The 13,355-nt window shown below is 42.4% G+C and overlaps 1 protein-coding gene across 4 annotated transcripts in view; it reads left to right on the plus strand.

Moving 5' to 3' along the window:
• The window catches only part of CPXM2 (carboxypeptidase X, M14 family member 2), a 138,210-nt gene extending 132,184 nt beyond the window's left edge, over positions 1-6,026 (plus strand). For all 4 annotated transcript variants that reach the window (XM_056529074.1, XM_056529075.1, XM_056529076.1 and 1 more), the window contains one exon: positions 4,834-6,026. In XM_056529074.1, coding sequence (XP_056385049.1) covers positions 4,834-5,084 — 251 coding nt within the window. In that variant the 3' untranslated portion in view covers positions 5,085-6,026. The remainder of the gene's footprint in view (positions 1-4,833) is intronic.
• The last annotated feature ends 7,329 nt before the right edge of the window (positions 6,027-13,355 follow it).

Raw genomic sequence — 13,355 nt, forward strand, 5'->3', positions numbered from 1 at the left:
GCTTTACTAGGTCTTTACTTTGAGGGTAAAAGAAGCAAACACTGCCTAGCACATCCATGGGTGTCCACAGAAACTTTTCCAGTGAAGGTCATAATTGTAATGTATATGAATGTATACACGCGTGTCATGAGGTTGGCCATACATAATCCTATGTAATTGCTAATTTTGCAATCTAGTATCACATCCCCAACCCCTCTCCCGGGGAACTGCAAAGCCCTGTGCACCTGAACCCCCAATAAAGCGGCATATACATGTTTAAATGCTGCTGTCAGATTTGACAGAGGCATATGAAGAGTAAAAATAGTCATTAGCAGTTATCGATTGCTGAAACCAACTGGACACCACTGTGTTAGTCCCAAGAATGCTCTACATACTGTGTCATCAACAGGTTAACAAGCCCCCCCCCCCCCATACTTGGGCACTGCATTATAAAGTTTCATTTATTTACGTGTACAATGCAAATAAACTAATGTATACCAAGGCAAACAGAAGAACTACTCTTAATTCTGCAGGAATAAACAAATAGTTAGCACTATCCTATATCAAAGCTTCACACAAAGGTTGTACTGTGTACAGCCAGCTTTTGGTTTGGCATAGACAAAATGTATTTCCCCCAATGCCATCAGCATTTTTAAAGGGGTTGTCTGTTGGAAAAGAACAAAATAAGTGGTAAGACTGGGTTAAAAAACAAAAGCAAAAAAACATTACTCACCTCATGATACCCAGAAGTTGCCATCTTGATGGTGCCTGGCTCCCAGCTGATCGGCACCTTCTTGCTTCTTTCTTGACAAGGAAACACCCAGTCATTAGGCACAGTAGCGACCAACCTCACTCAGTGATTGGCTACACAGGCATTTGATTGCCAAGGCAAGGGCCAGCAAGTGGAAATCATTGGGGACCTGGGCACCAATGGACAGCAGTGGTGGTAGATCTGTGAGGTCAGCACTGCTTTTTTATTTTTTTAACCCAGTCTGCCCCCCTTTTTAATTTTATGCCACCAGACAACCCCTTTAATTCCTACCTATCCACAGGCTGTAATTGGCCTGATACACTTTGACAGTATGCCAGCACACATGTTCAACCACCTGTCTATTAAAGCTTCCAGTCATGGCTCTGCAGTAAGGAGGAACAGGGGACTTGGGACCCCAATTCTAATGATCAGTGGGGGTTCCAGTGATGATGTTCTTAATGATTATATATATCCCTCTCAAAAGGGTGATAAATGTTCTTAGTCTCATGTACCTGTGTATTTTCACAACTGGAATGTGAACTTGTGTCCGTACACCGCAGCTTTCTCCCTTCAGGGTACAGAACTGGGTTCCTATGAAGCTTAAGATTAAGTGTATATTTCTCTATGTAATTAACAGTTCAGTAATTAGAAACTTACAGTAATACTGGGACTAGTTCCAGTCACCACATGCTGAGAGCATCCGCCGCTGCCAGGATTAGTCTAAACCTCCCACGTTCTCTTCTGTTTTTTCTTTTTTAGATACAAAAATGGTGAAATGATATCTTATTCCTTGCTGCTCCGAGATGTAAAGATGAAGAGATATGTTGTCTTCTCCAGCTTTTCCTTTCCATCTCCAGATCTGTTTGTTTTAGTATATTGTGTCGTTGTGCTTTTTTATGTTTACAATTATTTGGGCAGGTTGGGCATACTCTATAGTCATGTATTCCGCTCAACTATTTTCTCCCACCAGCTTTTATAGTAATTGGATGCAACTGAATGCAGCCTCCTGGCCTGGTGGAATGGGACCTCCACCTAATTGACATTTACGGTATAAACTGTATAAACTTTATAAGTCATAAGTGTTGGAGGTGGAGAAGCCCCTTTAAAAGAACAAGCATAAAATATTTTCAGACATACTGCCCATTAAACTCTAGTAGCATAGTACCAGAATGAACCAAACATATTACCTTCTTACTTCTGATCTGCTGTTTATATCAGAGTGTATTGGCATAGAACCCTGATAATTCAACAAGACTTCTTGGGATAAATCTGATTTCATACATTCCCATTAAAAACCAGTATAACCAGTAACAACCTACACCAGCAAGTTCCAAGACCAATGTGTTTTGAATGCTTCATGCTCCCTTACTTATGGTTAGTTGCAGGCTGTAATATGGGCTAGTGTACATAGCAGTGATGAGCAAAAATCAAACTGGGCCCTACATTATGTGCAATGCCCCCCCCCCCCCCCACAAGAAGGCCTTGGTGTTTTTTTTTTGCTTCCATGCCCTTTCCATGATACTTAAATCCAATACTTGAGTCCTGCATGCTCACTAGCAAAGTTCAAGGGGTATTTCGGCCATAGACATCTTATCCCCTATCCAGTGGATAGGGTATAAGATGCCTGATCGCAGGGGGCCCGCTGCTGGGAGACACCCCCGATCTTTGGCAGGCTGCTACTCCAGTCTCTAAAACCTCTGTGTTTCCCGGACTGGAGACGTGACGTCACGCCACGCCCCCTCCATTCATGTCTATGGGAGGGGGGCGTGGCGGCCATCACGCCCACTCCCATAGACATGAATGGAGGGGGCTATCCTTTGGATAGGGGATAAGATGTCTATGGCTGGAATACCCCTTTAATGATGCAAAGTTGGGACGCATCAATCCAAGTATCTGTAGCGGGGGGTATATGATAGCGCTGTGCGGGGGGTATATATATATACACGGGCATATGATAGCGCTGTGCGGGGGGTATATATATATGTACACATGCGCTGCGGGGGGGTATATAATAGCGCTGTGCGGGGGGTATATATATACATATATACACGTGTATATGATAGCGCTGTGCTGGGGGTATATATATATGTATGTACACATGCGCTGCGGCGGGGGGACAAGACATATAGCGCAGCAGGGGGCAAAATATATAGAAGCTGTGGGGACATGTACAAAAACCCCCAGTGATTCTATATATATTTCCCCACCGCAGCTCGCAGGGATCCCTGAATGGCTCCTTAGTACGGGCCATTCAGGGATCCCGGCGGGGAATTTGAAAATGAAAGTGAAATACATCATACATCGCTGGGGAGCGGAGCATGCTTAATAACTTTTGATCGGATCGGGTCTCAGAAGTGAGCCCTGATGCGATCAACCCCTTAGCCCCTGTACTACAACCCCCATCATGGTACAGACCCTGTTCCATGATGGAGGTAGGATTCACTCGGTTTTCAGTAATTACCAGACAGCTCTGAGCTGTGGGGTTTTAGTGAAGAAAAATTCACAGGTTTTCCTGTGAGTTTTTCCTCATACTCCGATAGTTTTTTCTGTTTTGTCGGGAACACGCCCCTTTTTGTGTTAACCACGCCCATTTTGACGGGTTTAAAAAACACTCGGAGTGATGATATATTTTGTCGGGTTGTGCGACCAAATTTGTGTTGCATGGGCTATGCGACACAAATTTGGTCGCACAACCCGACAAAAAAAGTCGGCTTGACATTAGTAAATGAGGGTTATTATGGGTTATATGTAGTTGGGTAGAAGTGTCTCAGCCTTGGTTTGTATCATTCTCTTTGTTATTGGGGTTGCAGGAATCCAGTAACTTCATGTCTTAATCTCACAGCAATGATGGATATCCCCAGCCTAGATTTCTCCAATGAGTTTCTCATTGCACTTTCTTTGGATGATGTTAGAAGGGACAAGTGGTGGCAGCGAATCTACTGTTGACCTGTTGACCATACTGGCGACATGGCCTCTCCACTGATCAGCTGTTTAAAATAGGTCATGGTGCTCGTACTGATGTCTTTTCAGTATTTACCTGGGATTGTTTCTCTATTAATGTACCGTTAGTTGTGGTGATGAAAAATACTGCAGCTTAGTCTCATTCACGCAAAACATGCTATGCTGTAGTAACATTGCTTATACTTGTATAGCAGCGAAGGACGGACAGGCACTGCCACAGCCCCCTCAAACTGTTTATTGGGGGGGGGGGGGCAGGAGAGTTTGCCAACCTTTTTATCTAATAATGATGGTCTGGAGGAAAAGCCATAGTGGGAGATTTATCAAAACCTGTCCAGAGGAAAAGTTGCTGAGTTGCCCATAGCAACCAATCAGATTGCTTCTTTCATTTTTGAAAAGGCCTGTGAAAAATGAAAGAAGCAATCTGGTTGCTATGGGCAACTGCACCACTCTCTACTCAAGTTTTGATGAATCTCCCCCATAGCCTCTATAGAGTATGTTCACACTGCGTAATTCCTGGGGAATTCCACTCAGTGAACATTAAAGGGGTTCTCCACCATAAGGTGATTTTAGTACATACCTGGCAGTCAGTAATGGGCATGCTTAGGAAGGATCTGCGCTTGTCTTGGGGCTAAATGGCTATGTTGTGAAATTAACATAACACTGTGGCTAGCTTTTTGTGAACTGGTATTTCCTGTTTGAGTTTTTCTTTTTTGCCTACAAATCCCACAATTCCATTTTCCTCCCTCCCACACACAGCCATCCCACCCATTAAAACATAAATATGCTGCATCCATTCAAAAGACCTGTGTTTTTCAATCAGGGTGGCTTCAGCTGTTGCATTAGTTGCAGATTGATCTCTCTCCCACCAAGCGATCCCTCCACCCATTGAAGCAGACGGGCTCCCTGTCATCAGCTGACTAGTGAGTCAGGTCTCGGCCGCATTGCAAGATGGGAAAAATCTGAGACAACAGTCATTTTGTATGCTGTTAAAAATGAATATTGGGGTGAAAATCACAATTGATTGTCTTAAAGTGACCACATTTCTGTAGGAATTCAAGAAAATGTATCTTTATTATACCCCTGTGTTATGCCACTAGTAACGCTAACATTCTTAACTGCTTCTCAATTGTGTTTGCTTATAGCAAGTGATGGAGATTATTGGAGACTTCTGAATCCAGGAGAGTATGCGGTAACTGCTCGAGCTGAAGGCTTTACACCCTCCACCAAGAACTGCGCTGTAGGATATGAGATGGGAGCCACACGGTGTGACTTCACCCTCGCCAAGTCCAACCTGGCACGGATCAGGGAGATCATGGAGAGGTTTGGAAAGCAACCAGTCAGCATGTCTCTGCGCCGCAGGAGAGTCCAAGTCAGACAAAGTCGTCATGCTTAGAATTTGTCTTGGCTTTGGATGAAAAACACAAAAATCAAGTTGGAAACAACATACATTGGCCACTTATTATTAAATGGTTTAATGGACTAAAGTGGTAGAGGATTTGGTCTCCAGTCGAGCTAATAGATAGGATCTTCTGAGAACCTCTTCTAAGTATGACACCTTATGGCAATCGCTAGCTTCTACAGATATGGAATGCTCCTTCCTTAGAGCTGTAGGAATCTCTCAAGGACCCTTAGATCTTGAGTCATGATACAGAACTTTACCGTAACGTATGGCAACTTACAGGTTAATGGAATCCTGTGCATAGATCTTCATCTTTAATATATATTTGTGTTATAAAACACTTGTATGACAAGAACTTTCAATCACTACTTTTTGCTGTTGAGGACCCTATTTTATTTTTTTTTACAACTATTTATCTTGCAGTTTATAGCTTCCTGCTTTTACTTTTTATATTCACTCCATGCCCCAAAAACACTGCCAAAAATATATAAGACTATGGCCACTTAAACCCAAGTCAAAAGCACCTTTAACCATTGCCATCCTTATTTCTAAGTGCTACAAATTACTGTCCTGCCTTAGAGGTGGTGTAAAAAGGAAAAGTCACATTTCGTGGGAGAGTGGAAGATGTGAAAAAAAACCATGAAATACCAATTTTTGACCCATCTCATGCCAGCACAATCCTAGAGTCATTGTACCCGGACTCAACCACTATGTTTCTGATAATACAATTTGCTTTCTATTGGCTTTTATTTGTTTTAAGTGACTGTTCCTAATTTACATGATATTCTATCAGTTTTGTTTCCATGCTAGATGATGGCACACATGGCATTAATCCGCTAGCTGCTGGGAAGACCTTACATAATTTCCTGAAATGCTTGTGCTTCATATAAAAATACACGTCACAGGTCTGATATCTTAGAAATAAAGGCAATGCAACTGTGATGGATTTTGAGTGTCTTTTGCAGAGGAAAGTAACATGCTCAGTGTCTTTTATTGCTATCAGCAGCCGGGGATCCACTGGTAATGGTGGACATCAGTTATCATGCCGATGTCCGCCATTAACTTCTCAGATGCTGTGATCACAGCATCTGCGGCAGTGCAGCACTTAATATGGATGCGGCAGTGCTGCGGGCGATCCGATCATCTGTAATAGCGGCCGGATGTCCCCTCACCTGCCTCCGGCCGTCTTCTGCTCTGGTCTGAAATTGAGCTGACCAGAGCAGAAGATAGCAGATAATACTGATCAGTGCTATGCCCTATACACAGTACTAAACAGTAATAGCAATCAAGTGATTGCTATAAATAGTCCCCTATGAGGACTATTAAAGTGTAAAAAAAAAAAAGTTTAAAAAAAATGTGAAAAATCCCCTCCCCCAATTAAAAGGTAAAATGTCCGTTTTTCCCATTTTACCCCAAAAAGCATAAAAATCCTAATCCTGATCCTGTACATCAAATTTTTGTGTCTAGCACCTTTATTTATTTTTTATTACACTTTCAATTTAGCTCACTAGTCTGAATTCCTCTCAAAGGGAGGAGGCGTGGCCTCACTGTACAGTCTCCGCCCCCTCCCTCAGTATGCTGCCTGCTCACATCTCTCCTAGCATTAGCAAAACTACAACTCCCAGCTTGTCCTCACTGACAGTAGCGGGACACAAGCTGACAGTGGGAGGATTTTTCTTCCAGCTGTGAGCCCTGCGCTCCATGTGTGTCCGTGACATAGGTGATGATGCATGGACACAGCAGGACTAGTATGTGTCCAAGCAGGCAGGGGGGCAGTTGTTTGACTGGCTTTTTCACTATGAAATACTGAGAAATTATTTTCAACTGGAGTACCCCTTTAATGCAACTTTCTAAATAGTCTTCATTAAAGATGTCCAACCATTTAGCTGCTACTCAAAGAAAGGTAAGATAAATTTGTCAGATGGACTTTCTGCTTTGTTTGGGACAACAGCAGGAAGGACTAGCTCTACTGAATAATTTCTGAATGCCTCCTTATAGTGGTTGGTGGTCTATTTTTTTAGTCTGAAGTCTGATCAATCTACATAGACATAGTGTTACAGGGGTGTTCTTGGATTGTATAAATATTAACTATAGCCTGAAACCTGCCTAAAAACAAATGAACAAAAAAGTACTTACCTGTAATCCTTCTGCATCTCCAATGTCCTTTATGTGTCTGTCGCATACATGGCTCATGTGATTATGTGATATTGCAGCCAATTGCTGGCCTTAACAGTCTCTTCCTGCATATATGGCATCAAATCTCATAGGCCAGTCATTGGATCCACATGATGTCATCGTAGGAGGAGGAATTATGGTACATTTTTTTAAGGCAGGTTGTTGCCTCTAATAGATTTTTGGAAAAAAATAAACAGACCCCTTTTAAGTTTTGAAATTCTTCTTGTCTGTAACCTCCTTAAGGGGGAGCTTAGGAGCTAACTGTCCACTGTTCTATCAGTAAACTCTTAAAGGGTAACTCTCATTAAAATAAATTTTTGCTATTGCACTCCTTATGGTAAATAAAAAATATTTCTAATATACTTTGTTTAAAAAAAAAATTACATTTTCTATGTTTAATTTGTGCTTAAAAAAGCTCAAGAGCACATTTTCCCCCATCTTATACACAGACTTAGGACCGAGGTCCAAACATAGGAAGTGCAGCCTGGAGTGCTGAGGGGGTGTGTCCAACCTCATCCAATCATAGCTCCTCTCACACTTAACTGCCATATGCTGTTGGTTGGACAACCGCATCCCCCCCCCCACCCTCAGCACTCCAGGCTGCACTTCCTGTGTTTGGACCTCGGTCCTAAGTCTGTGTATAAGATGGGGGAAAATGTGCTCTTGAGCTTTTTGAAGCACAAATAAAACATAGAAAACTTTTTTTTTAAACAAAGTATATTAGAAATATTTTTATTTACCATAAGGAGTGCAATAGCAAAATTTGTTTTAATGAGAGTTACCATTTAAGGTCAAACTGTTATAAAAATTCAGTCATTTACTTTATGCGAGTAGGAGTCAATAGGAATCACCACAGGGTCTGAACTTCTAGGCAGTGAGATTCAGTACCCAGTGCCATCCCATAATCCCACTTCTGGTGGCATACAGTGTAACGCCATAAGATCTAGTTGATATGGTTATTTCATAATTTCATGGCTCTAAAATACGCAGTCTATGGCATTTGTGTATCAAAGAGTACAAAATATACATAGAAAACTGCTATATTACTACTATAGTCAGGACTTTATTAGTCAGATCTGGGGGTCTCGTGACTGTTTTGCAGCTGCATTGAAAATTCTAGTACAGAAGTACATAATGGGAAAGACTGAACGGTGACTACAATGAAGCATTATGAAAACATTCCTGTTACATGTGTACCTTACCCGGCTCCAGCACCACATTCATCCTCCTCTCGGCATTCCCGGCAGCTTCCCTCATCATCTTGACACCTGTAACTTGACCTGTTGCCCGTTTTCTGATGTTGCCTTTGCCTTTTTTGTACTACACCACTATCTAGGTTTTACCTACTGTCTGTTGACTGATTGCATTTACCTTTTGGACCCTGTTTGACCTATAGCTTTTCCTGACTCTGTCTTTGCCTGGTTTGTGAGACTATTCTGACACCCCTGCACATAGTCCAGTGTAGGGACCAATGCCTAGTTGGAGCCCATCATTAAGAGTGAATTATCTAAATAAGTAAGGAAAGGGATTTGGCACAAGATGCAGGTTTTACTCTTTCCCGACCCGGATGTGACATTTCCAAGTAATTTTATTATATGACATAATAGTGCAGTCCTTATGGTACTATCTGATTTATTAGTTTGTATATACGATATTAAGAAACAATATATGTAACATAGAAAGCATTCAGTAGATACAAATCTTTACCACTGGGTCCTTGGGATTCACTGGTATGGTAAATGTAATGGTTCTACCGCACTTGTAGGTTTAGCGCCATGTAGAAAGCAGCTGCTCGAATTTCACCCACAATGTGCTCCCCCCTCCTGTGAAATAACTCTCAACAGATGTGTTGGCATTGGCTCACACCAGTGTGGAACTAATCTGGTGTCTCATTCTGAAAAGAGAACAGACTTTTAATGTCTCCAGTTAACCTCTTTTTACTGAGAAAGTCAGATAGATGAAGGAGAATACAAGAATATTTACCACATATCTGATGTCTGTTTAAGGACCGAAGCAAACAGTAATTCTAGAAAATAAAATATTCTAAAATAGATTTATGAAACACCTCCTACTCGTGCAGAAGGAAATTGTAAATTTTATGGAAGTCATAAGGAAAACATATTTTTAGTTATGTTACTGAAATTATAGATTTTTTTTTCTTATTATTATTCAATAGAAATCTTAAACCAATTTTAAGGAGAGTCCCTTGTCTGCCCATCTTAAGCGCTGGGTAATGGATTTAATTTGGTTATTGAAGTGCGAAATATAAGAACAGATGTCAACTACCCAAAACTACCCCTGAAAGAAGAGCCAATTACCATGCAGAGTCTAAGACTCCCCGCAGACGGCAGGCACGACTCGACCACACATGCAGCTGAGGTGAAGCGTGGTACCAAAGGAATAGGCAAGATGTAGTCGGGCAGGCAATAGGTCAGGGCAGGTGGCACAGGAGCATAGTCAGTAGGGTAGCAGAAGGTCAATAGGCTGGTGGCTAGAAACACGGTCGGATCACGAAATACAGAGGTCTGGTACACGGCAAGGGATAACTAGAAGTGCTTTCTCTAAGGCACAGGGCAAACAAAGATCCGGCAGGGGTGCTAATGGGGAGCTAAAACTTATAAAAAAAAGGTGCAGGTGATACTACTAATTAAAGTGCTGCACTGGCACTTTAAATTTCACAGCTCCGGTGCATGCGCGCGCTAGAAGGCTGGGGCGCACGCGTCGGAGCTGAGGGACAGAGGCCAGGGACGGAGGTGAGTGACGGGCTGGGACCTGCATGTGGGCGCGTCCCGCAATGCGAATCCCAGCCCCGCCGGGGGCCAGGACACGGGGGAAGATGCACTCACGGCTGGAATGTCTGGCTGGAGCGCCGCTTATGACACAGAGATGGAGGTTATTAAAGGGAACCTGTAACATTGAAAATGCAGTCCAGTTGTCACGTTGGGCAGGGATAATTCTCACCCAGATCTCTGTCCCAACTTTTGGGGTACCCATTTCATTAACAGGGAGCAACAACCATAGTGTTGGTCCCTATTCTACCAAAGTGCTGGGTATAAAAAAGTCAAAGTAAGAAACAACCACATTAAAGAAGTTAGGAAAAGATAATGGTACAGATATGGTATTCCGAAGAGTAGTCACAGACCAAGCCAAGGTCAGAATACACAGGATTAAAGCAAAGCACAAGTCAGGAGCTGGTGTAGAAATTGAACTCTAACACAGGCAAATAAGTCACAGACTGGGTGAGGTAATATAGCCCACCTGAGAAGGATGTGGACACCAAAGCCAGATGTAATTGGCTCTTCGTCCAAGCCTCCTGATTGGCTTGGGCATTGTTACAGCAACAAAGGATACATCAGCTGATCACAGGAGGAATAAACCCTTCTGCCACAACCAGATACACCCATTACACCAATCTATCAGCATCATGTTATAGAGCAGGAGAAGCAGAGCAGATTGAGATATATCTTTAAGGTAAAAGTTTCAGTATAACTTGTTATAAGTTACTGATTAAAAACCCATCTTATTCTGGGCTTAGGAGTCCAGTGGGGGGTATTTCTATTACTGCCAGCTTTTCCTGCATGACTGTGTATACAGAAATAACTGTCAGTTACTGATTAGGACCGCCCACTGGACTCCTAAGGACAGAATGTGGTGAAATTTAAATTAATAACACGCCAGTTATATTGAGTCTTTAGCCACCCAGCTACATATATCGTTCAGCTGCTCCTGCTCTAGAACATGCTGCTGATAGATTGGACTGCATGTTCAACATGACAGGTTTCCTTTAAATATACTGACCATTAAAGGGGTACTCCGGCCCTGAGACTTCTTATCCCCTATCCAAAGGATAGGGGATAAGATGTCTCACCACGGGGGTCCCGCCGCTGGGGACCCCCACAATCTTGTATTTGCTACCCCCCTTTTTGAGCTGCACCCCGCGGTGCCAGCTCACAAACAGCCGGGTGGCGACCACGGGGCCGGAGTATTCTGAAGTCACGACTCTGCCCCCGTGTGATGTCACCCCCCGCCCCCGCTATGCAAGTCTATGGGAGGGGGCGTGACCCCCTCCCATAGACTTGCATAGTGGGGGCGGGGTGGCGAATACAAGATTGCGGGGGTCCCCAGCGGCGGGACCCCCACGGTGAGACATCTTATCCCCTATCCTTTGGATAGGGGATAAGATATGTCAGGGCCGGAGTACCCCTTTAAATGTACATGTTATGTAACAACACACATTTACAGGACATACCAGTGTATGACAGCTTGAGAGAACGGCATAATGATGTACTGCAAAACACTTAGGGGAGCTTTTGTTTAAGTTGATATTTTATCAGATTTAAATAGGTGCCAAGGGAAAAATGATTTCAATAACTTACATTTAGTTTCAGGACTAGAATGGTTCTCAGGAGACTTTAGGCTGCCAGTATATCAGATCACATATGGCCACTAACATATAAAACCTCTTGATCCAAACCTATCCAATACAAGTATCAAACCTTGTGATTATAATCTTCATATTAAGGAAATGTGCTGATCGTGAATTACTAGGAAATGTGCAAAGTTATTTGTTGTAGGAGAATTTTACCCTATAACATGTTTTAGGGCCATCAGAGATGAAAGAATGCATGTTCAGCAAAAAGAAAAAAAAGCCCAAATTTTACAGTTTGTGAACATGGCCTTAGACTTTTACTGTGATTCAAAGAGACATATCAAAAGTTTTGATCAGTTAGGGTCTGGGTATTGAGACCCCCCAGTGATCACTGGAACTAGTGGGGAGAAACATTCAACTATATGACTTTAGGGTATCTAGCTGTCTCTCTCTTCGCTGCAGATGACTAACTCTATAGAAGGTCTATGGAGCTCGCATCCTGATTGTGAGGAGTGAGATCTCTCTATGACATGTCAAAAATCATTTATAAATGACAGGGACACTTGAAGGTTTACACACAAATTGTACAGAAAATGCATAAATAGTAATGTTGTAGGTTCAAAGATTCATAATGAATAAGTCATGACACCTATGTAGAAATGATGATGAAGCCATATGGACACACAATTGAAAGTTGGCCAATAGGATAGAGGTCCCCAACCCAGTCCTCAAAGCCACCAACTGTCCAGGAATTGGATTATTCCCTGTTCCATTCCAATGGAGTAGCTGAAAAAACCTGGAATGTTGGTGGGCCTTAAGGACTGAGTTGGAGACCACAGCTATAGGACATAAATTCACAATGAGGGTTGTGCTCTCTGAATTATTTACTCTGGTGGCCCAAGGAACCCTAGCCTGACGCCGCACAAGTGCTCTAATGTTAGGTCTAATTCCAATGGTAATATTGGACACGTGTTTAATTATCTATTTCCCAGATGTAACATCTGGACTTCTCTCAATTCTATTATGAATCCCTTTGGTGCTGTAAGTTTGGTTCAGTAGAACCATGAGGGTTCCCGGGTGTTACATATGGAATATGGACAGTTAAATATGTGTAAAATACATCTGTCTAAATGAGGCCTTACTTAAAGGGGTACTCCGGTGAAAACCTTTTTTCTTTTAAATCAACTGGTGGCAGAAAGTTAAACATATATGTAAATTACTTCTATTAAAAAATCTTAATCCTTCCAGTACTTATTAGTTGCTGAATGCTACAGAGGAAATTCCTTTCTTTTTGGAACACTGATGACATCAAGAACACAGTGCTCTCTGCTGACATCTCTGTCCATTTTAGCAACCATGCATAGCAGATGTATGCTAAGGGCAGCATGGTGGCTCAGTGGTTAGCACTGCTGCCTTGCAGGGTTGGGGACTTGGGTTCAAATCCCACCAAGGACAACAATAAATAAAGTGTTATTATTATTATTATAACGTCAGCAGAGAGAACATTAACTTAGTTATTCTTGACAAAAACTTTTTGAACATTTTTTAATTGGTGAATTCCTGCTTTCTGTGGAATATGCGGCATCATAATTCAAACAGATCCCTTGCCAAGCAATAGTAGTGTCACAGCAATGCTTAGAGTTCCTATAGGTTTGCATGATGTACTATACACAGCCAGTACTGCCGATCTCTCTCATCCTAAGTTTTCTAACAGTTATCAT

Source organism: Hyla sarda, chromosome 7 (genome assembly GCF_029499605.1).
Source record: "Hyla sarda isolate aHylSar1 chromosome 7, aHylSar1.hap1, whole genome shotgun sequence".
Classification (NCBI taxonomy): domain Eukaryota; kingdom Metazoa; phylum Chordata; class Amphibia; order Anura; family Hylidae; genus Hyla; species Hyla sarda.